Genomic DNA, 23,053 nt, shown 5'->3' with positions numbered 1-23,053 from the left:
TAAGGCCACTTATTTCCGAGGTAGTGCTGGGATTTGGAACCAGGACCAAATCCTGGTCGTGGACCAGGACCAAAATTAGTTGGTCCAAGACAGGTAATTTGACCAACTAAGCCACAGTAACTTGCAGTTGTTGAAATCACAACATACTGTAAAACTCAATATAATTTAAACAGGAGTATGACTTTATAAAGCCTCTTCTTTCAAAGGTACTGCTGGGATTTGAACCCAGGATCTCCTGTTTACAAGACAGGCACTTTGACCAACTAAGCCACAGTACCTTGCAGTTGTTGAAATCACAATTTCTCTAAATGTCACGATATACTCTAAAACTGAATGCAAATAATTTGAAAAACATTATGACATGGACACTTATTTCAAAGTTTTTGCTGGGAATTGAACACAGGATCTCCTGTTTACTAGACAGGCACTTTGACCAACTAAGCCACAGTACCTTCACGGTTAACACTTTCTCTAAATGTTATGATATACTCTAAAACTGAATGCAAATAATTTGAGAAACACTATGACATCATAAGGCCACTTCTTTCCGAGGTAGTGCTGGGATTTGGAACCAGGACCAAACTTAGTTGGTCAAAGACAGGTAGTTTGACCAACTAAACCACAGTAACTTGCAGTTGTTGAAATCGTAATTTCTCTAAATGTCACGATATACTCTAAAACTGAATGCAAATAATTTGAAAAACATTATGACATGGACACTTATTTCAAAGTTTTTGCTGGGATTTGAACACAGGATCTCCTGTTTACTAGACAGGCACTTTGGCCAACTAAGACACAGTACCTTCACGGTTAACACTTTCTCTAAATGTTATGTTCATGTTTACAAGACAGGCACTTTGACCAACTAAGCCACAGTACCTTGCAGTTGTTGAAATCACAATTTCTCTAAATGTCACAATATACTCTAAAACTGAATGCAAATAATTTGAAAAACATTATGACATGGACACTTATTTCAAAGTTTTTGCTGGGATTTGAACACAGGATCTCCTGTTTACTAGACAGGCACTTTGACCAACTAAGCCACAGTACCTTGCAGATTTTGAATTCACACTATCTCTAAATCTCATGATATACTCTAAAATTGAATGCAAATAACTTGAGAAACACTATGACATCATAAGGCCACTTCTTTCCAAGGTAGTGCTGGGATTTGGAACCAGGACCAAACTTAGTTGGTCAAAGACAGGCACTTTGACCAACTAAGCCACAGTACCTTGCAGTTGTTGAAATCACAATTTCTCTAAATGTCACGATATACTCTAAAACTGAATGCAAATAATTTGAAAAACATTATGACATGGACACTTATTTCAAAGTTTTCGCTGGGATTTGAACACAGGATCTCCTGTTTACTAGACAGGCACTTTGACCAACTAAGCCACAGTACCTTGCAGATTTTGAATTCACACTTTCTCTAAATCTCATGATATACTCTAAAATTGAATGCAAATAACTTGAGAAACACTATGACATCATAAGGCCACTTCTTTCCAAGGTAGTGCTGGGATTTGGAACCAGGACCAAACTTAGTTGGTCAAAGACAGGCACTTTGACCAACTAAGCCACAGTACCTTGCAGTTGTTGAAATCACACTTTCTCTAGGTGTCACAATATACTCTAAAGCTGAATGCAAATTATTTGAGAAACACTATAACATCATAAGGCCACTTATTTCAAAGGTACTGCTGGGATTTGAACCCAGGATCTCCTGTTTACGAGACAGGCACTTTGACCAACTAAGCCACAGTACCTTGCAGTTGTTCAATTCACACTTTCTCTAAATGTCACGATATACTCTAAAACTGCAAATAATTTGGGAAGCACTATGACATCATAAGGCCACTTCTTTCCGAGGTAGTGCTGGGATTTGGAACCAGGACCAAATCCTGGTCGTGGACCAGGACCAAACTTAGTTGGTCAAAGACAGGTAATTTGACCAACTAAGCCACAGTAACTTGCAGTTGTTGAAATCACAACATACTGTAAAACTCAATATAATTTGAACAAGAGTATGACTTTATAAAGCCTCTTCTTTCAAAGGTACTGCTGGGATTTGAACCCAGGATCTCCTGTTTACAAGACAGGCACTTTGACCAACTAAGCCACAGTACCTTGCAGTTGTTGAAATCACAATTTCTCTAAATGTCACGATATACTCTAAAACTGAATGCAAATAATTTGAAAAACATTATGACATGGACACTTATTTCAAAGTTTTTGCTGGGATTTGAACACAGGATCTCCTGTTTACTAGACAGGCACTTTGACCAACTAAGCCACAGTACCTTCATGGTTAACACTTTCTCTAAATGTTATGATATACTCTAAAACTGAATGCAAATAATTTGAGAAACACTATGACATCATAAGGCCACTTCTTTCCGAGGTAGTGCTGGGATTTGGAACCAGGACCAAACTTAGTTGGTCAAAGACAGGTAGTTTGACCAACTAAACCACAGTAACTTGCAGTTGTTGAAATCGTAATTTCTCTAAATGTCACGATATACTCTAAAACTGAATGCAAATAATTTGAAAAACATTATGACATGGACACTTATTTCAAAGTTTTTGCTGGGATTTGAACACAGGATCTCCTGTTTACTAGACAGGCACTTTGACCAACTAAGCCACAGTACCTTCACGGTTAACACTTTCTCTAAATGTTATGATATACTCTAAAACTGAATGCAAATAATTTGAGAAACACTATGACATCATAAGGCCACTTCTTTCCGAGGTAGTGCTGGGATTTGGAACCAGGACCAAACTTAGTTGGTCAAAGACAGGTAGTTTGACCAACTAAACCACAGTAACTTGCAGTTGTTGAAATCGTAATTTCTCTAAATGTCATGATATACTCTGAAACTGAATGGAAATGATTCGAATAACATCATAAAGCCTCTTTTCTCAAAGGTACTGAACCCAGGATCTCCTGTTTACTAGACAGGCACTTTGACCAACTAAGCCACAGTACCTTGCAGTTGTTGAAATCACAATTTCTCTAAATGTCACAATATACTCTAAAACTGAATGCAAATAATTTGAAAAACATTATGACATGGACACTTATTTCAAAGTTTTTGCTGGGATTTGAACACAGGATCTCCTGTTTACTAGACAGGCACTTTGACCAACTAAGCCACAGTACCTTGCAGATTTTGAATTCACACTATCTCTAAATCTCATGATATACTCTAAAATTGAATGCAAATAACTTGAGAAACACTATGACATCATAAGGCCACTTCTTTCCAAGGTAGTGCTGGGATTTGGAACCAGGACCAAACTTAGTTGGTCAAAGACAGGCACTTTGACCAACTAAGCCACAGTACCTTGCAGTTGTTGAAATCACAATTTCTCTAAATGTCACGATATACTCTAAAACTGAATGCAAATAATTTGAAAAACATTATGACATGGACACTTATTTCAAAGTTTTTGCTGGGATTTGAACACAGGATCTCCTGTTTACTAGACAGGCACTTTGACCAACTAAGCCACAGTACCTTCACAGTTAATACTTTCTCTAAATGTTATGATATACTCTAAAACTGAATGCAAATAATTTGAGAAACACTATGACATCATAAGGCCACTTCTTTCCGAGGTAGTGCTGGGATTTGGAACCAGGACCAAACTTAGTTGGTCAAAGACAGGTAGTTTGACCAACTAAACCACAGTAACTTGCAGTTGTTGAAATCGTAATTTCTCTAAATGTCACGATATACTCTAAAACTGAATGCAAATAATTTGAAAAACATTATGACATGGACACTTATTTCAAAGTTTTTGCTGGGATTTGAACACAGGATCTCCTGTTTACTAGACAGGCACTTTGACCAACTAAGCCACAGTACCTTCACGGTTAACACTTTCTCTAAATGTTATGTTCATGTTTACAAGACAGGCACTTTGACAAACTAAGCCACAGTACCTTGCAGTTGTTGAAATCACAATTTCTCTAAATGTCACAATATACTCTAAAACTGAATGCAAATAATTTGAAAAACATTATGACATGGACACTTATTTCAAAGTTTTTGCTGGGATTTGAACACAGGATCTCCTGTTTACTAGACAGGCACTTTGACCAACTAAGCCACAGTACCTTGCAGATTTTGAATTCACACTTTCTCTAAATCTCATGATATACTCTAAAATTGAATGCAAATAACTTGAGAAACACTATGACATCATAAGGCCACTTCTTTCCAAGGTAGTGCTGGGATTTGGAACCAGGACCAAACTTAGTTGGTCAAAGACAGGCACTTTGACCAACTAAGCCACAGTACCTTGCAGTTGTTGAAATCACACTTTCTCTAGGTGTCACAATATACTCTAAAGCTGAATGCAAATTATTTGAGAAACACTATGACATCATAAGGCCACTTATTTCAAAGGTACTGCTGGGATTTGAACCCAGGATCTCCTGTTTACGAGACAGGCACTTTGACCAACTAAGCCACAGTACCTTGCAGTTGTTCAATTCACACTTTCTCTAAATGTCACGATATACTCTAAAACTGCAAATAATTTGGGAAGCACTATGACATCATAAGGCCACTTCTTTCCGAGGTAGTGCTGGGATTTGGAACCAGGACCAAATCCTGGTCGTGGACCAGGACCAAACTTAGTTGGTCAAAGACAGGTAATTTGACCAACTAAGCCACAGTAACTTGCAGTTGTTGAAATCACAACATACTGTAAAACTCAATATAATTTGAACAAGAGTATGACTTTATAAAGCCTCTTCTTTCAAAGGTACTGCTGGGATTTGAACCCAGGATCTCCTGTTTACAAGACAGGCACTTTGACCAACTAAGCCACAGTACCTTGCAGTTGTTGAAATCACAATTTCTCTAAATGTCACGATATACTCTAAAACTGAACGCAAATAATTTGAAAAACATTATGACATGGACACTTATTTCAAAGTTTTTGCTGGGATTTGAACACAGGATCTCCTGTTTACTAGACAGGCACTTTGACCAACTAAGCCACAGTACCTTCATGGTTAACACTTTCTCTAAATGTTATGATATACTCTAAAACTGAATGCAAATAATTTGAGAAACACTATGACATCATAAGGCCACTTCTTTCCGAGGTAGTGCTGGGATTTGGAACCAGGACCAAACTTAGTTGGTCAAAGACAGGTAGTTTGACCAACTAAACCACAGTAACTTGCAGTTGTTGAAATCGTAATTTCTCTAAATGTCACGATATACTCTAAAACTGAATGCAAATAATTTGAAAAACATTATGACATGGACACTTATTTCAAAGTTTTTGCTGGGATTTGAACACAGGATCTCCTGTTTACTAGACAGGCACTTTGACCAACTAAGCCACAGTACCTTCACGGTTAACACTTTCTCTAAATGTTATGATATACTCTAAAACTGAATGCAAATAATTTGAGAAACACTATGACATCATAAGGCCACTTCTTTCCGAGGTAGTGCTGGGATTTGGAACCAGGACCAAACTTAGTTGGTCAAAGACAGGTAGTTTGACCAACTAAACCACAGTAACTTGCAGTTGTTGAAATCGTAATTTCTCTAAATGTCATGATATACTCTGAAACTGAATGGAAATGATTCGAATAACATCATAAAGCCTCTTTTCTCAAAGGTACTGAACCCAGGATCTCCTGTTTACTAGACAGGCACTTTGACCAACTAAGCCACAGTACCTTGCAGTTGTTGAAATCACAATTTCTCTAAATGTCACGATATACTCTAAAACTGAACGCAAATAATTTGAAAAACATTATGACATGGACACTTATTTCAAAGTTTTTGCTGGGATTTGAACACAGGATCTCCTGTTTACTAGACAGGCACTTTGACCAACTAAGCCACAGTACCTTCACGGTTAACACTTTCTCTAAATGTTATGATATACTCTAAAACTGAATGCAAATAATTTGAAAACAATTATGACATCATAAAGGCACTGCTGGGATTTGAACCTATGATCTCCTTTTTTTACAAGACAGGCACTTTGACCAACTAAGCCACAGTTGTGGCTCTAAAGGGTGACACATTAGTGATTCTAAAGATCACAACATACTGTCAAACTCAATTTATATAATTTGGACCCAGGACCTCCTGTGTGGATCTGAGCCTCTATTGCCATGATGTTGGATGCAACTTGGTTGAGGTTTTGTCCTTGGTAGGCTATATATTGCCCAAGGACCCACACTGGATAGCTCTATTTCACTGTTGTAACTTTTGCCCAGACTGGATTCAAACCCGGGTCTCCGGGGTGGAAGACTGGTGACTTATCCATTGAGCCATACAGGCAGGTACTGCCTCATGACTCATAACACATGTTATTGTACCTACGGAAATCTCACGCAAGCATACAACGCTGGAGGGCAAAAAGACTAATAATTTACGTCATCCATAGTTGCGTTAACTCAGTGAAACTTAGAAATGTAGGTATTGATTTCGTGCTATAGTCCACAGCAAAGTGATCTGTATTAGTTAAGCTACGCAGATTCGTTGCCAAAAAACGCACATTTCATAAAAAAAAAAAAAAAGATCTTATTGCTGTCTTACCTTTATCTATTAATGAAATCCATGCACCGCTAATTCTGCACAAAAATATCCGTTCATCCAAAGCCAAGTCTATCCTCAGCATGTCTTGTCAAACTCTCGAAGCAAAATTTTCAGCTCCGGTGTTCTTCTTCCTTTAGTTATTATCTCCTGCTTCAAATAAAAATCCACTTTAGAAAACTGTTTAAGTGTAGAAATGCAGTCTTTCATGTTGATGTCGGAAGAGAGGAGAAAACAAATATATCGTTGTACTTTACTTATTTACTGTATGGCTAGCTCCATGGCTAGCTCACTGTTAGCTAGTTAGCGAGATGTTGCGCAATCCCAGGTGAGGCTCAGCTCGCTGCTGCCTCACCGGCTTCGCTTCTGAGCATTTGAATGGCAAAATACGAAAATCCAGCGATTTTGAAGAAAAAAATCATCAGAATTGGTTAAGCTAAGTAAAAAATAGATACTTTATAGTACAAACCACAGGGTGAAAATAGCAATATAAATGGTTTTATTGTTATATTATTTATCCATGATGACAGGTGAGGCTCTGCCTCCCCTGATCGCACGTCACTTCTTTATATTACTGTTAATCATTTCACAATTTACATTAGTTGACCATTATTTCATCAACAGATTAACCGGATGAATCGTTTCAGCCCTGTCTTTTAGTAAAATACAGTATGAATAAACAGGTTCATTGTGTCTCAGAAGCATCAGTAACATTTGTTAAACTTCTAGGTGTTGATCTGTGTCAAACTCTGGACCATGGCTGCCAACACCTGTGTTTCAGCACCACTGACTCCTACATCTGTAAATGTAATGAAGGATTCCTGCTGGCTGAAGATGGGAAAACCTGTGAAAGTAAAGTCTTAGCTGTTTTTCTTCTTTATTCTTAGATGCAACTGAAGACTAAACAAACAGAAATCTACATCAACACGTTTTTCATGTCTTTGCACCTGACAGAACCAGGGTGTCACGATGGAGTCATGGATTTGGTGTTCGTGATCGATGGCTCCAAGAGTTTGGGCCCCGCCAACTTTGAGCTGGTCAAGCAGTTCGTGAACAGCATCGTGGACTCGCTGAACGTCTCCAGGATGGTCACGCGCGTCGGACTCATCCAGTTCTCCACCAAGGTGCGCACAGAGTTTTCTTTGGGCCAGCACGCCGCGGCGCAGGATGTCAAGCGGGCCGTGAACCAGATGCAGTACATGGGGAGGGGCTCCATGACCGGCTCAGCGCTGCGCCACATGTTCCAATTCAGCTTTTCGGAGAAAGAAGGCGCCAGGTTGAACGTCCCGCGCGTCTGCATCGTGTTCACCGATGGACGGTCGCAGGATGATGTTTCCGAGTGGGCCAGCAAAGCAAAGACCTCTGGTGATATGAGTTACATTTCTAACGAAAGCATGTTCTTTCTGATATTAAATTCGTGCCTTGGCTCTGTTTTCTGCCACTTTCAGGGGTGACGATGTACGCACTGGGAGTTGGGAAGGCCATTGAACAGGAGCTGAGGGAAATTGCTTCGGAGCCTGCTGAGATGCACCTCTATTACGCAGAGGACTTTGAGAAAATGGGAGAAATTACAAAGAAACTGAAGTCAAGGATGTGTAAAGGTGATCACTAATTATGAACTAATTTTACTCTGCAAAAACACAAAATCTTACCAAGTATGTTTGGTCTAGTTTTTTGTGCAAATATCTTATTTCAGTATGCTTGAAATAAAACAAAAACTAACTGACATGTAACTTTATCAGCAAGAACTAAGCGCTTGTTTTAAGTCAATAATTCCTTAATATTGATAAAAAGTAACGGTTACACTGGCAGATTATTTCACTTCTTTGTAAAAATATCGCCGATAAGTGAAAATATCTGCATCTGGATACAGATATTTCATCCCCAGATGTAAATCTAGGAAGTATAAAACCTGTTTTGTTCCTTTTTCCATAAGCTTCCAAATTTTGATTTAGTATAGTTTTATTTTACTTTTTTTATATTGTCCTAATGGTTATACTGTATTTGAGTCTATTTTTTCATGGTTTTTAATATTTTAAAAATATTGAGGACGGGGCCAGTTGACTCATGTTACATTTACATTCATTGTTGTGTTGATATACATTTTCCTGTCTGGCAAGAAAGCTGACTCATCGCACTATAATCAAATTGACCTAATGGTATAAATAAAGTTGTCTGATTTATTATAACAAGACAGGTTTCTCCCCCCCCCATGTTATAGGTGAAATAATCTGCCGGTGGAACTAGTATTTTTTAGTCAATATTAAGGAATTATTCAATTAAAACAAGGTTCTATTTCTTTCTGAAAAGTTACTTGTAAGTTAGTTTTGTCTTACTTCAAGTGTACTTCAAGTATTTTTGGTTTCTGTTTGTAATAGAAACCAAAAATACTTGGTAAGGTTTTGTGTTTCTGCAGCATAAAAAATTGTGATTTTTGCAAAAAATAAATAAATAAATAGATAGATAGATAGATAGATAGATAGATAGATAGATAGATAGATAGATAGATAGATAGATAGATAGATAGATAGATAGATAGATAGATAGATAGATAGAAAGAAAGAAATGTTGGTATTTCCTTAAAGGTAGAGTTTCCTCTATGGCATTTTGTAGAACAAAGACCAGTTACAGTAAAAACGTCCCTGTATATCAGCAGAGCATCACTGCCACCTGCTGCTGCTGGAACCACCGCCGCTCAGAACCGTTTCCTGACAGGAACAGAAATGTGTCGGGGCTGAAAGAGGAAAATCAATTCCCCTCACAGCCCTGACTTGTAAATTAAAGCTCAAAAAGATGTGCTAACTGTATTTATTTTTGCCTCTGCAGACAAACCGGCAGATGAAAGCTTGTGTCGGTGTGAGAGCGTGATTGTGTTTCAGAACCAAGTGACAGAGAAGCTGAAGAACCTGGCTCAGAGTAATATCCTTTTGTTTTGCTGGTTTCCTCCACAGAGGGAATAACTGGATTTATAGTAAAACGACAAAGATGATGAGGTGGAAAAATAAATAAAATAAATAAATAAAGCAGATGTTTTACAATGGGGTCTCAGTGGGGCAAAAATAACTTTTATCTTCAGTGAACAAAAACAGCATTTAAAAGTTATGCTTATTTTTCTGTTTTTAATCGGCAAATTATTTCTATATTTAGCAATACTTACTTATCTGGCACTTAACTTGTTATTATTACATTAGTAAAATTATAGGTGTGGGCCACCTTACAAGTATGTCTTTATGAAAATGATGTCAGGTCCAAAACCAACATCTCAGCCTTCACCCAAATAGCTAAACATGTCTGCAGCTGGTCCCACTACAACACGGTACCATTAACGGCGAATACACCATTAATGGAATTCTGATTTTAAAATAAAGATGCTCCAGTTAATAAAAACAATCGAATGTTGAGCTAGTTGTCTCACTTGTCTGCACATTTGACTGAGCAAAGCTTGTTTCTGTGTTTAGATTGTCCTCTATCCTCACAGAGGGCGAATATTGATTCTAATATGAGAATTATTATTCTTTCCATACCTGTTTGTTTACCTCTTCAGACCTAGATAGCTTTCCAAAAATAAACCGTCTGGAGGTTGAACATAGACGTGTCCTCAGCAGGGAAGAGACGAGGCTGCGTTCTGCTTCCTGAGCAGAAACAGAAAGACCATTAGAATTTCACTTAATATTTTAAACATTTGATTATATTCATTGTCTTGGTCTTTATCTGTCTATACATAAGAATCTTCAAGAACGGTTTTTGTGCATTTGTTAATGCTGCGTTTATTCAGTGCTGTATTTATAAGGTGTTTCCTAACATATGTCCAGTTGATGTTTACTAGAAAAAGTGAGATTTATAAAGATGCCTCTGTGCTCTTTTTGGGAACCTTTTTGTGCAGGAGTATCTGTAATATCTTTATTTGTGCTACAACTTTGGATGTATTTCTTGTGACCCTCTTTAACACGAATACTTGAAGCGATGTCAAAGAAGCTGGAGACTCTGGAGAATCAAGTGGTGAACAAATGAAATTCTGGCGCTGCTTGGTTCTGACGGGATCGTCCTCAACTCTTGATGCTCTTTATCGTCTTGCAGTACAATGTGACATTTATCCGTTAGGTGGTTCTGTTTTACATCCTATATCTAAGCATGTCTGTATTTGTGGGTCATACATTAGCTCAAATAGAAACCTAATCTTCTAATGAAACAAGCAGCATTGCGTTTTGAAATGCAATGCTGTAATAGGTGGAGGTTTATATTTTTAAATGAAATAAAGTTTCATTTTCAGATCTATTCAATTTTCATTTTGGTCCTTCTAATGGCCCCTTTGCTGCAAAGATTACTTAAAATCTAAATTTTATCAGATGCACAGGAAGCTATATTAGCTATAAAAACTTAACATGTGGGATATTTAAACTCAAACACATGAAAAATACATAATCTATTCATTGATTCTACTTTACTAATAAGTAAATCTGCACAAGATATATAAAAAACAAAAGCATCTCCAGTTTTGTGTTCTGGTTAATATTACACTGACCTCCCAAACTGGATGAAAACAGCATTAATTTGGTACTAGATATACCCAGATGACATTGACTAACAACTGTCTGGAATTTTTATGGGATCTTTTTAGCCATATTTATCCTGGTCATCAGTGACTGCCACCCTGCACAAAACCAAACACACTAAGGCGGTCCAAAGTCCAGGGAAGAATTAAAAATTCTCTTTTTGTGTGGTTTCACAAATAAAACAATATTTTTATGCAATCTGTTTTTAAAATCTGACCAGTCCATTAATTTTGGATTGGAGATGTTCAAAAGTTGTCCAAACTCCTTTAACATATTTATGTAGCTCCTTGTTTTAGCAGAGAACCAAGAGCTTCAAATCAGACACCAACTTCAGCTCATCAGCCACCAATGTATTTTACATTGGTGTCCTATGTGAGGCCCCAGGGGCCAATTATGGCTTTGAAATATTTTAGATCTTCAATAATATACACATTTCATAAAAAAAGGTGTTATTGTTGAGCAGGTGAAACTAAAAAAAAAGTTCTGGTAAACTAATTTTTGCATTTTTATTGTTTTGTTTTTGCCTCCTGGGAATAAAAGTTTGAACACCACTGACTGGACATGCAATAAACAGTAGAATACTAGATCAGAACATATGACTACATTAATTTGTTCCTCCCTCATTCTGCCCCCAAAGCCGATGCCGCCCTGGGCAGACAGCCAAGATGGCATGGTTTTTCAAGTGAAGTGCTCTTCCACTTTAAACACTTTATTTGTGAAGAAAGTTGACTATATTATTGCAGATTGTACAGCATACTGATGAATAAACATTTAAATATCTGAATTTCTGTGCCTTGATTTAATTAGCTCCATCCAATGGCGTCATGTAAATGAACTGAACTGAATTCTATGTTAATCCACTGATTCACTTGTAAATTCAAATTTCTACTTTTATGTTTGTTGCGTGTGCGGTTTGACACTTCACCACCAGGGGGTGGATCTGCGCCATACAGGCCTAAGAGGGGAGGACACTGTCCTCAGACGTGTTTGCCTCCTCCTCCTCCTCCTGCTGCTTCATGGATAGTTCTACATTAGAACTGGAGGTAGTTAGGGGAACACTCAGCGTTGCTGCCTGAACTGCTTTGCTGCATGCAGGGAGCAGATTGTAAAAGTACAGCGGAGCATGAGTGATCCCACAGCATAGAGCAGATAATGGTTCCCATCTGCTTTGAGGACTTGTGGAGAGTTTAGATGCTCCTGTTCGCACAGAAAGACAGCATCAACCTTTAAAAGAAAAAAAAAAGAGAAAGAAAGCAGGAAGCACTGAAACTTGTGGTCGCTTGTTCCTGAAGCAGCCTCCAGCTTTCTAGATTTGTCATATTTTACTTCCAAGCATGGGTTGCTCATCATCCAGTGCACAGACAGTGGAGCAGGAGAAGAGACCAGGCACAAAGCCTGAGGAGAGCAACGGGGACACAGTGGGTGAGTGATGACCGTCCGAGTGAATATTAAAAGTGCAATTTGCCCTTCATTTGTGTGTTTTGAAGTGTAGAGAGCAGCATATGTTCTGTCAGGCAGAGTCCAGCTGCTTATCTAACTCGCCTTCTGCCACTCAGTCACATTTTGCTGGAGGCTGTTTGCAGCTGGCTGGTACACTCTGTGCTTTCACTCTCCTTGCACAGATCAAATACTTCAGGTGCTGAAATATTTCTGTTGTTCTCTTTGAATCCTACAAGTCATTACTGTTTGTTTGTCCTAATCCTCCCCTGTCCTGCTTGGCTACTGCTAAGAAGAGGACTGCTAAAAACATTCAATGATTTATTGATGAAATGAGACCTGAGAGGAGGTTTCTTCCTTTTTTTTTTTTAAACTCTATGAACATGTCGACTTCTCTCAGTCTCTTCCCATAAAGCAAACTGAGCATTTTATGTAGGACAATAACTGCATGAGAGCAGCTGGGATTGTTTAGAGATCTATCTGCAGCCTGTGGCAACATTTGCAATCTAACCTGTTTGTTACCAATTTTCTGTAGTGATTCACGGACGTCAGATTGTTCTGGATTGCAAAACTTTCAAAAGAACATATTTACTGTACAATATTAAAAAAAAGAAAGAAAAAAAAGATATTTATAGACCATGAACTTTCTTACATTTTGTCCACTGCAACCAGAAAAACAGATGCTTCATTTGGGGTCTTTGGATAGAACATAACCGAGAGTTAGAAGAAAAGTAATGCATGATTGTTTTATTTATTTTTAAAGAACAATAATCTGAAAGTGTGGTGTGCGTTAGTATATACTTTTGTTAAAAATCCATCAAAGTCTTCCGTGGGTTTGACTCTATGGCATCTGAAGAGGGACATTTTAACGCATCCTGCTTTACCAATCAGATAAGCCTCAGTCAGATTTGATGGTGAGATTCTCTGAACAGCAACATTCTAGTTTTACCACAGATTCTTAATTGCGCTTGAGTCTGTACTTTGACTGGACCACTCAAACACTTTAATATGATTTGATATAAACTTTTACATTGTAGCTCTAGTCATATTTCTAGAGTTTTTGTTCTGATAGAATGTGAATCTTTAACCTAATTTCAAATAATTTTTCAAGTCAATAACTGACCAGATTTTCTGTTCCTGCTCAGGCGTTCCCACAGCATGATGCTGCCACCAACTAGTTTCACCTTGATGATGATGTGTTGAAAGTTTTTTTTTTTTTTTTTTTGCCACACATAACACTCTGTGTTCCGTCTGTATCTCTCTACATGTGTGAGCTCTGTGTGCAGGCCTGAGCAGAAGCCCAGCAGAAGGTCTGACATAATCTATGACTGTCTCCTCATTGTTCCAGACGGCTCAGTGCCACATGGACGTGCCATGCCAGGCACCGCTCCATGCACTCTGTGTCCCCCATCCTGGTTTGCACATGAGCAACAGAATGTGCTCTAGCTCCCGTGGAACATAAGTTAATTCAGATATCTGGGGAAAGGAAAAACTGTGTATTTGAACCTGAAACAGAATCATCGTCTCTGTGTTCATGTTCTGCTTCCCTGACTGAATGTGGGATGCTTGTGTTACTGCGTTGTTGTTCCTGCCGGACAGCTTTTTCCACCTACAGAGAGAGAAACTTGGGTTCCCTTCCAGACTCTTGCGTCATCACCACCGAGACCATCAGTAATTGTCCGCTCAGCCTGGCCAGGCTATGTTAAATGCAGCCGAATGAGGGGAGGTTTTTATTCCTACAGCGTGCCGCCTGTCTGACACACCAGCTGGATGACATCCTGGCCTGTGCCGGTCCCATCCCTGGTCCGGGCCCCTGCTTTGTGTCCCGTTCCCTCCTCCCCTCCCTTCCCTCCACTGCAGACCAGCCGTGGCACTGTTTTGACTGAGATCCGTGTCATCTTTGGCTGCTAAATCCTGTTGACACATGATTCACCGATGCCTGCCTGGCATGGATGCGTCAACCTCAACTCAAACAGTCGCTTTCCCACTTTTCAAAACTGAATATTGACAAAGCAGTACGGATTTACAATTTTATTGCGATATTTTGAAGTACTATTGTGATAATGATCAAAATTATGATGAAAAAAGTTATTCATTACTTATTTTTAGGTAGTTTAGCAGGACACAAGCTAAAGCTGGACACTCATAATGGAAACGCAGCTAATGATCGTAGAGTGCATGTAAAGATTAATTGTGAAAAGGAAGAGCAAAGGGATTTGTGTTACTTAATTGCTGTAATTTTCCCACTGGCTCATTTTCACACAGTCTGCCAAGCCCACACATTCCCTTCCACCCATCACTCTGATCTCTGCTCACTGCTTCCGACATACAAATAAAATCAGAAAGCTGAAGCATCAGAGCCATCCACCCGTACCGCTAACCGAGCCGCTCCGGTCCAGCTCGTCTGTGACCAATCAAAAGCTTCCATCGCTACGTTGGGATTCGGACTATTGACATAACTGAGGATTTTTCTAAAATATGACTTCGTTACTTCCATACACAAGTGCACTATGTTTGTGTGTGCGCAGACCTAACTGACCGTAGAAAGCGGAGAGGATCATTTCCTCAGAATGCTCGTCCTCAGGGCTTCAGTAAATCCTATTTTCAAGCAAGGAAATGAAAGGATGCAGTTTGTGTCCTTTATTGTTTCTCCTGTCTCCTGCATCCTGTGTTGACTGAAGCTTTATATAATTTCCCTCAAAAATGTCTAATTCTTTCAAATCCCACGTTATATAATGAAAGACACTAGAAGCACACCAGACAAAATATTGAAGTTAAGATATTTTTTCACAAATATTATTTTACATATATAAAAAAGGTTGACAGGACAGCCTGTCAACCTGGGATTTTCACCACTGAGATCATTGTCTCTGTTTTAGACTTAGTGTCAACATTTGTCCAGAATGTGAATTCAGTTCACTAGAACTTATGCTTTTGCAAACGAGCGCCTGACCTGACAGAAATGTGGCTGATGCAAAGTCTGAGAATTGATCTGAGAATTTTATATCACAGACAACAGAAGTTTGTCAAAGGTTCTGCCGCTAAATCAAAGGCAGTAAATCTTATGAGGAGAAGAATATGGTTCATTCTTTTATTCCCTGACTTTTGTCATTGCTATGTCAGAGTTACAGACAAATATGTCACTGACAACTGGTGGTCTAATTGCAAATTGCTAATCTTTTATTTTCCATATTTTTTTTTCTTCACAGCAGTCAGAAACGGCATCATCGCAGAAGAAGATGTACGGACCATTGAGGACCAGATGCAGCTGCCTGTGGAGACCGCCTCACCAGACGATGCCAAAGCGGGACCTGAAGATGATACGGAGGCCGTGCTGGAGGCCGTAGAGGCCCAGGAGGATCTTGTGTCTGGGGAAGATCTCCTAGTAGTTCCTGAACCACCCGCAGCTGGTGAGGAGCTGGCACCACAGCCTACAGTAGATGAGGAAGCTGCTGCCACAGTAACTGAAGTATTGTTGCCCATGGAGGAAACACTTCCTGTAGAAACTGTACCAGCAGAAGCCTCTTCTGAAGTCAAAGCAGTTGAGGCCCTGGACGAGACCCCTGAAGCTCAACCTTTTGAAGCTGTGCAGACAGAGATCCCTGTTCTTGTTAAGGAAGAAGTTCCAGTGTCGGTTGTAGAGGAGCCAGCAGGGACCACCGGAGTTGTGGAAGAGGCAGTAGCTGAACAAGCCTCCAAAGCAGCAACTGAAGATGCTAACCATGTCCAGGAGGAAGCCCCACTCGGCAATACCTCACCAGAAACTGACTCAGAGACTCCAGCAGCAGCCGAAGCTTCAACAGCAACCACAGATTCAGTAGCCAACGAAGATGGAGCCCCAACCGAATCCTCAGGGCCTGCAGATGCTGTAATAGACACAACTATCGCTGCAGCGAGTATTCCAGAGATGCCTCCAGTAACTGCTGCTGCAGCTCCCGCTCAAGCTGAGCCTCACTCTGCCGCCGATGAGGAGACGGAGGTTTCCACAGTCTCCTCTGGTGTTACTGCCTCATCAGAGGAGGCATCTGGTCCTGTAGGGGTTTCGGTCCCAGAGCCAGCCAATGGTTCTGAAGCTCCACCAGTCACAGTGAATCCAGAGTCCAGTACAGAGAATGGAGTCACAGCAGAAGTTTCTGAGGGGAATCCTGGCGCGACGCAAACTGAAGCCCCCGCAGATCCAGAACCTGCAACTGAGCCAGTTCCTGAATCGTCACCAGAGGGTATGACATACCAACACCTTAGCAACACTAGCTGTGTTTCTATTACAAATGTGCACAAAATTGTCAATATTCTGCTAATGTTGGAAAAATACAGTTTTTGCAATTGCAGTGTTTCCATTAAACAAGAAACAGAGTTAAAATCACACATGAATAAGTTAGTTCAGGCAGTAAGTCATTCAAACACATGCCGAGCCTTCATCCTCTACCTATTTCATGTTGTCTTCTTTGTGTTGCCATTGGCAACATCAGCAACACCTTCGAGGAAGAAATTCTTCCTTGGAGTTCCTTCAGACTAGCCAGCAACAACTAGCAAACACCTGTTAGAACTGGTAGAACACATCAGCTGAACTCATCATATGAGCTACTTCTCAATGCAACACTGGTAAAAACATTGTTAAAGGGATAATAGACACTTATGTTTCTTTGTGTAATGACAATAAAATAAGCCTAAGTCCAGAGAAGCCATGTAGCGATGACTTCCTGAAAATTGAGTTATTAAAGAGACGGAGTCTCAATTTCAAGGCATTAAATTACTAAGTAAAATTTCTTTCAAGTCATATTTGATAATATTTGATAGACAGCATTTTATAACAACTGAATGTAACTTTATTGTGATATAAAGTGGCACTATGTGCCTGTAAAACACATATTACTGCCCCCTTTAAGTTCATGATGGATGCCTCTGTTCTCCAGAGTCTGGCAGTTTTATTTTGCTCCATGATTAATGAAATGACACACACACACGCACACACACATACACCATGTCGACAAAACTGTCATGCTGACAGACTCTTCAGGGAGTCATGCTGATTCAGAAGACAGTTTTCAGGCGGAGGTCATTTGTAGCAAGACTACGACTGGAATGGAATGTGACAGAAATCAATGCGAGTGTGTGTTTGGCTCAACGCGTGTGCAAACACGCAGAAACAGTTTGGAGGCGGAGCAGCAGGTGAGGAGAGGTTGACTCGGTGGAGTGGATGAAATCTTGTTGACATGCAGAGAAGCACTGGATGTTCCTTCATATGGCCAATCGCTTCAATCATTTCAGCGATGAAGGGGGAGCCGGCGCTGGAGTAGCTTTACATGAATCCTTCACATGCAGCTGGCAACCCTGAGATGTTAGTGAGCGATTCAGCTGCATGTGTTGAGAGGGCTGAATGGGATATTGTTGGACCTTAATGTCGAACAAGTGACATGAGCAGTGACATGAATGCTTCTCTTCTGCATGTTGATGTTGTATTATGAGCATGTTGTCAGCACAACAGCTCCAGTCAGACAGTCCTCTCTCATTGTGTTCCATTGTGAGCTGCCAGCAGACTTATCATGGCCCGCCGCTTCTAATTAAACACAGAATTGTCTGCGGCCTTTGGTGAGGTTTAATGGAAAACTCCATTAAGATAAGAGCTGATTTAAAGGTTTTTTTTTTTGTTTGTTTTTGTTTGTTTGTTTGTTTTTCCCAAATGATTGGACCAGATACTTTGGTTTAGTTTACATTGTTTCAGGTCATTTCATGTTAAATTTTTTTTTCTATTTGTTAAAAGCCAGAACAATGAGCCATTTAAAAATATATATATTTCTCAGAGGGGCAGTATTATGTATTTTCAAGACAGAGTGCTATTTTATAGCACCCATGTTACCTTCAATTGTTATAAAAATTAAACACATCTTAAAAGAAATTTGACTTCACAATTTGACTCTCTTTAAGAAGCTCCTGCTGTTTCTGAGACTCTGCCTTCAGGAAGTCATTACAACAAGCATTTAGCATTGTTTTTAGTAGCACTGCACTGAGAAGCAGCTCATGTAATGAGCTCAGTAAATGTTTAACTCCACTAGGTGTTTGCTAATTGCTGCTGGCTAGTGTGAAGGAGCTCAGTGGAGAGTTTGGTGGGAGGAGTGTTCTGTAGTTGAAAGGTAGCAACTCCACTAAATACTACGTGAATATACTTCTTAGTTTAAAGCAAAATGAAACAATATTTAAAAAGAAATGTCTCATTATTCAGACAGCTTGGACCTAAAACTAAAAACAGGACATGTGTTAGCTGACTTGATGTGACACAGTGGGAGAAAAATCATAGTATCTTTTTGTGTGTGTGGGTAAATACAGTATGATTTAAACCTTATACTTCTTGTCTCACTCTTTACGCTCCAAACAGTTTGTACTTTTAGGAGGTAACCAATCTGCAACATTGTGAAAAACTCAGGTGGAATGGAAGAAAGCATGTATTACATAACTTTTACAAGACTTTATCTGTGTGCTCTGTGTGCGTGTGAGTATGTGTGTTGGAATAAATCAGCAGTGGTGCAGTTAAGGAGATGTAGATATGAATAACTCTTAGCTCGTCAGTTCACCCGCGGTGGCTGTGTGTGACATGGTGAAGGTAAAATCATGTCAAACAAGCTCTGAGCCATTGGTATGATAATGACATTCCTGTGTGTGTCTCTTTGTGTGCGCGCACGCAGTGTCATCTGTACATGAGGCCTCCAAGGATAAAGAAGATGAAATAGCCAAAAAGCTGGATTAAGATGGTAAGAACCAAGGCATATTTTATATATATGTATATATATATATATATATATATATATATGAGAGAGTACTGTAGAGTACTGTACTATAATCTCATGGTGCATGTTGTTCCTTATTCTGTCCCTGAAAGCATAAAAAACATTTTGTTGCATGTAAACTTATTGCTTGAATTGAGAGTAAATATGAAGTATATTGGTGTAAATCAGTGGTTCCCAAACTTTTTCTCCTGGGCCCCCTCCCACTGGTTTCCAAACTATTTCTGGGCCCCCCAGTAGCTGTCAGGTTGAACGATGTGTGTGAGCGAAGGGGGTGGGAGGTGGATTCTTGGAGAATCCCTGTTCTGCCAGCAACAACTAGCAAACATATGGCTAACTTTTTGGGGGGCAAAATGAATCGTAGCTGAACATAGACAACAACACCAGTAGCCTACAAGCTATTTGTTAACAAACTTAAGGTGCTGTATTGATATTAGCATCTTTTAGCTAACTTTACCTGCATCCAACAGCTTTACTCAACAGTCGGTTAGTTTGGGGGGAAAAAACTGTGAAAAGTTCTTTGTGTTTTGCTGGTTTGCTGCCGTGATCCTAACACACCTGTGTAGCTCTGTACAGCAGCAGCAGCAGCAGGTTTCCTTCACTGCTGCACAGGTCTAAACCCAGCGCGAGCGTCGTAGCGCTTATGTTGCGTTTAAAGGCGGCTCGGAAAAACAGTTTATGACATGTTAACAACGGATTAAACAGTTTTAACTGCTGATAAAAGTGACAGAGGACACAGATATGGGAAGTGCGGAAGCCCCTACTGTATCAAATTGACAGAGGAATAACAGAATTGGTCATTCTAAGGTAAAAACCCAGCGCATGCATACAGCGTTCATGTTTTTTTTTTCACCCAGACGGCTTCCCGAGCCCCCCTGCAATGGCACGGTGCCCCCCCAAGGGGGCGCGCCCCACAGTTTGGGAACCTCTGGTGTAAATTAACTCTTTATGCTGTGAAATGAAATGAAATTTTATGAAATGAAATGAAATGAAATGAAATGAAATTTTATTCGAACATGATACAAATATAAAAATAAAATAGTGCACAGTAACAAGAAGTGCATAAGACTATGCACTTCTTGTTACTGTACTATTTTACTTCGGTTCTGTTTATTCCACAGATAGAGATTCACAGAGTAACGAAGCCACAAAGAGACACATGAAGACCAGAGGAGGAAAAAACAGTGAAGAAAAACCAAAAAAAGTCTAACTTCTATTTTTGTCTCATCGACATCTAACTGCACAATACATTTATGATTATTGAATCTGCCTTAATAAGTTTTCATTCAGGATAAATGAGGATTTCCTCCGTGTTTGTATTTAAACATTTGCCGCAGGGAAGAGGATGAGTTTTTCTACTGGGACCACAAAGTGCCTGGAGCCACACATTTTCTCAGACACTAAAATATGCAACAAAAACACTTAGGTGGCGAGGTGTGTCAGGGTGCAATACACAGGATTTCTTGGTAATGAGGAAGGCAACTGTGGGCTGGAAGTATTTAAAAAGCATGAAGGATGCTGGCAGCACATCCTTTGTTACAGCTTTCTGAGGGAAACAAGCCAAATTTCACTGTGAATAAAAAAACAAATGCACAAAGCTCAAAGAGGCGGAGGAACAGAACTGTCTCACCAAGCAGGGTCTGCAACTAGGTATGGGTCGGTGCTTTGACAGCAGCTGCGTTTTCATTAGAAATGTGCGCAAATGTTTGTAGATATGTAAAAAAAAAAAAATCAACAACACTATTTTGCAATTGCAGTGGTTCCATTAAATAAGAAACACAATTAAAATCAAATGTCAGTAAGGTTGTTCACGCAGTAATGTTAATAAAAAATCATGCCGCGCCACCATCATCCGACCACTTCCTGTCGTCTTCTTTGTCTTTTCTGCCAGTAGCAACATCTGGTTGTTGCTCATTTGTGTGATACGACAAAAAGTACTTCCTTTGCAGTTTTGCAAAATACACTACTTTTGATAAAGCGCCTCATTCTAGAGGAAAAACTTTTTATCGAGTTCTTTTCAAAATTGGCTTTCCCATTAAGCAAATTTATTTATTGCCCAATTTTAAGGTTAATGGAAAAGTAACTGGTGTCATGCTACTAGCACAAGATGCTAAGCAAAAATGTATGTGATCTAATTGCTTGGATTTTTAACAGAAATACTAAAAGGTTATTCCTGTGGCTACATTAACAATTTTCACATTATGCTCTATCTTTTGCTCTTTGTAGATTAGCGCAATCTGATGTTATCTGGTTAATTATTCTGGTTTGGCTGATTAACACACCTACCGCTCAATCCTATCAAAACATCTTGATAGGATTGAGTTCCTTTAGGTCTTTTAGGATCAGAACTTCTAAGCATTCAAATTTGTGTCTCTTACAAGAAAAGGCAAGAGTGTCTGGAAATTCTTGGAGCCAGCTGACCTGCAGTGAACAGGAAAAAAGACAAGAGAGGGGCCATGCTATGTTTCTCTTCAACAGAGAAAATCTCGGTCGGTATAATGTTGGTTCCACTAACCGGCCCATGCTTCGCCTCAACACTAACAAAACAAATCCTTGGAGATTCTGTTTTTCCACGCCAAACTTTGAGATTTTGGCAGAAATAAATCATGAAGCATGTTTACACATAGCAAGTTGTATTAATAGTAACGGCATGTTTTAAATAACACTGTGCACAGCTCAGATGGAAACCCTGTAGCAGAGAACTTTCTTCATCTGCAGGTTGAGGATGAAGATGACTGACTGCTGACATGTTTTATTCTCAAGCCGCCTTGTTCAGCTCCAGTGTGGCTGTTAGCTGTTGCTGTTTGGTTGTTTAATTTCTTTCCCTGGAATCAGCTGCTTACTGTTTTTTTTTTTCTTTTGTCTAGGATTCTGTTAACTGGTTAGTGTACAGAATAAAGTTTCTCTTACTAAAGAGCGTGCTTTTTATTGCTGGAGTTTAATCTATGTTTTCAACAGCAGATACCACAGGTGTAACTCTGCACTACCATGAGAAGCAGATGCAATGTTACAGTGCATTGCAGAACTTTTTAAAACTTTGTAATATTAAAATGTATATTTATGGTGATTCTTTGTAGCAGATAAATACCTGGAAGGCCAGGATAGTGAAGCAGAAGGAAAACGCTACATGGTTTCCAAGACTTGAAAAAACGAAACAAAGCAAAAAAAATTGTGTGGCATATTCAGTTGCAACCTTCAGAAGTCACTGAATACTACACTGTAAAAAAATCTCTTATTTACAGTAAAATACTAGCAACTGTAGTATTTCACTGTAAATTAGAGACATTTTTTTTACAGTGCATTAAAATTTATTTTAGTAAAAGGTAGCGGCAAAATAGTAAAAAAATAGCAAAAGAAATAGTAAAGCAAAAGTAAATGTAAAAGTGAAATACAACAGAGTATTAGGGCCTTACTAAGAAACAATGAAACAAAAAAAATTGCGAAAATAAAGTTATATTAGCAGAATAAAGTCACAATATTAAAAGAAAAACACATGAGAATAAAGACGCACTAATGCAATAAAGTCATAGTATTACAAGAATACAGTTGTATTTCCAAAATAAAGTGGAAATAATATGAAAATAAAGTCAGAATATTATCAGATTAAAGCTGAAATAGTATGAGAATAAAGTCAGAATATTTTGAGAATAAAGTCAAATTATTACCAAAATACAGTCAGATTATTACCAGAATAGAA

At 39.1% G+C, this 23,053-nt stretch overlaps 2 protein-coding genes and 5 non-coding genes across 7 annotated transcripts; 2 read left to right on the top strand and 5 right to left on the bottom strand.

The window, feature by feature from the left end:
• Positions 1 to 204: 204 nt before the first annotated feature.
• On the bottom strand, positions 205 to 278 carry trnat-ugu (transfer RNA threonine (anticodon UGU)). Its single transcript has one exon. It is a non-coding gene; the product is annotated as a tRNA-Thr (tRNA).
• Positions 279 to 1,701: 1,423 nt separating this feature from the next.
• On the bottom strand, positions 1,702 to 1,775 carry trnat-cgu (transfer RNA threonine (anticodon CGU)). The gene has a single exon. It is a non-coding gene; the product is annotated as a tRNA-Thr (tRNA).
• Positions 1,776 to 2,062: 287 nt separating this feature from the next.
• On the bottom strand, positions 2,063 to 2,136 carry trnat-ugu (transfer RNA threonine (anticodon UGU)). Its single transcript has one exon. It is a non-coding gene; the product is annotated as a tRNA-Thr (tRNA).
• Positions 2,137 to 4,422: 2,286 nt separating this feature from the next.
• Positions 4,423 to 4,496, bottom strand: trnat-cgu (transfer RNA threonine (anticodon CGU)). Its single transcript has one exon. It is a non-coding gene; the product is annotated as a tRNA-Thr (tRNA).
• A 287-nt stretch (positions 4,497 to 4,783) lies between these two features.
• Positions 4,784 to 4,857, bottom strand: trnat-ugu (transfer RNA threonine (anticodon UGU)). The gene has a single exon. It is a non-coding gene; the product is annotated as a tRNA-Thr (tRNA).
• Positions 4,858 to 7,547: 2,690 nt separating this feature from the next.
• Positions 7,548 to 9,711, top strand: LOC148158512 (matrilin-4-like). Its single transcript, XM_088006764.1, has 3 exons — positions 7,548 to 7,952; positions 8,036 to 8,188; positions 9,414 to 9,711. Exons 1-3 carry the CDS (start codon positions 7,565 to 7,567, stop codon positions 9,545 to 9,547), a joined length of 675 nt encoding a protein of 224 aa, XP_087862890.1. The 5' UTR covers positions 7,548 to 7,564; the 3' UTR covers positions 9,548 to 9,711.
• A 2,401-nt stretch (positions 9,712 to 12,112) lies between these two features.
• On the top strand, positions 12,113 to 22,270 carry LOC106929800 (uncharacterized). The gene is made up of 4 exons (XM_015006938.2): positions 12,113 to 12,562; positions 15,787 to 16,797; positions 19,258 to 19,323; positions 20,478 to 22,270. The coding sequence occupies exons 1-3, from the start codon at positions 12,475 to 12,477 to the stop codon at positions 19,317 to 19,319; spliced, it is 1,161 nt and encodes a 386-aa protein (XP_014862424.2). The 5' UTR covers positions 12,113 to 12,474; the 3' UTR covers positions 19,320 to 19,323; positions 20,478 to 22,270.
• Positions 22,271 to 23,053: the final 783 nt, after the last annotated feature.

This window comes from Poecilia mexicana, unplaced genomic scaffold (genome assembly GCF_051168715.1).
Source record: "Poecilia mexicana isolate PSO_F unplaced genomic scaffold, ASM5116871v1 scaffold_6, whole genome shotgun sequence".
Lineage (NCBI taxonomy): Eukaryota > Metazoa > Chordata > Actinopteri > Cyprinodontiformes > Poeciliidae > Poecilia > Poecilia mexicana.
The sequence above is the reverse complement of the archived record's forward strand: the minus strand, read 5'-3'. Positions and strand labels throughout refer to the sequence as shown.

Bases quoted from the DNA above. Each gene is read 5' to 3' on its own strand.
- LOC148158512 (XM_088006764.1), top strand. From the start codon at position 7,565: ATGGATTTGGTGTTCGTGATCGATGGCTCCAAGAGTTTGGGCCCCGCC. The intron at 7,953-8,035 runs GTGATATGAGTT...TGCCACTTTCAG, and splicing joins CAGCAAAGCAAAGACCTCTG to GGGTGACGATGTACGCACTG. The intron at 8,189-9,413 runs GTGATCACTAAT...TTGCCTCTGCAG, and splicing joins GAAGTCAAGGATGTGTAAAG to ACAAACCGGCAGATGAAAGC.
- LOC106929800 (XM_015006938.2), top strand. From the start codon at position 12,475: ATGGGTTGCTCATCATCCAGTGCACAGACAGTGGAGCAGGAGAAGAGA. The intron at 12,563-15,786 runs GTGAGTGATGAC...TTTTCTTCACAG, and splicing joins GAGCAACGGGGACACAGTGG to CAGTCAGAAACGGCATCATC. The intron at 16,798-19,257 runs GTATGACATACC...GCGCGCACGCAG, and splicing joins TCCTGAATCGTCACCAGAGG to TGTCATCTGTACATGAGGCC.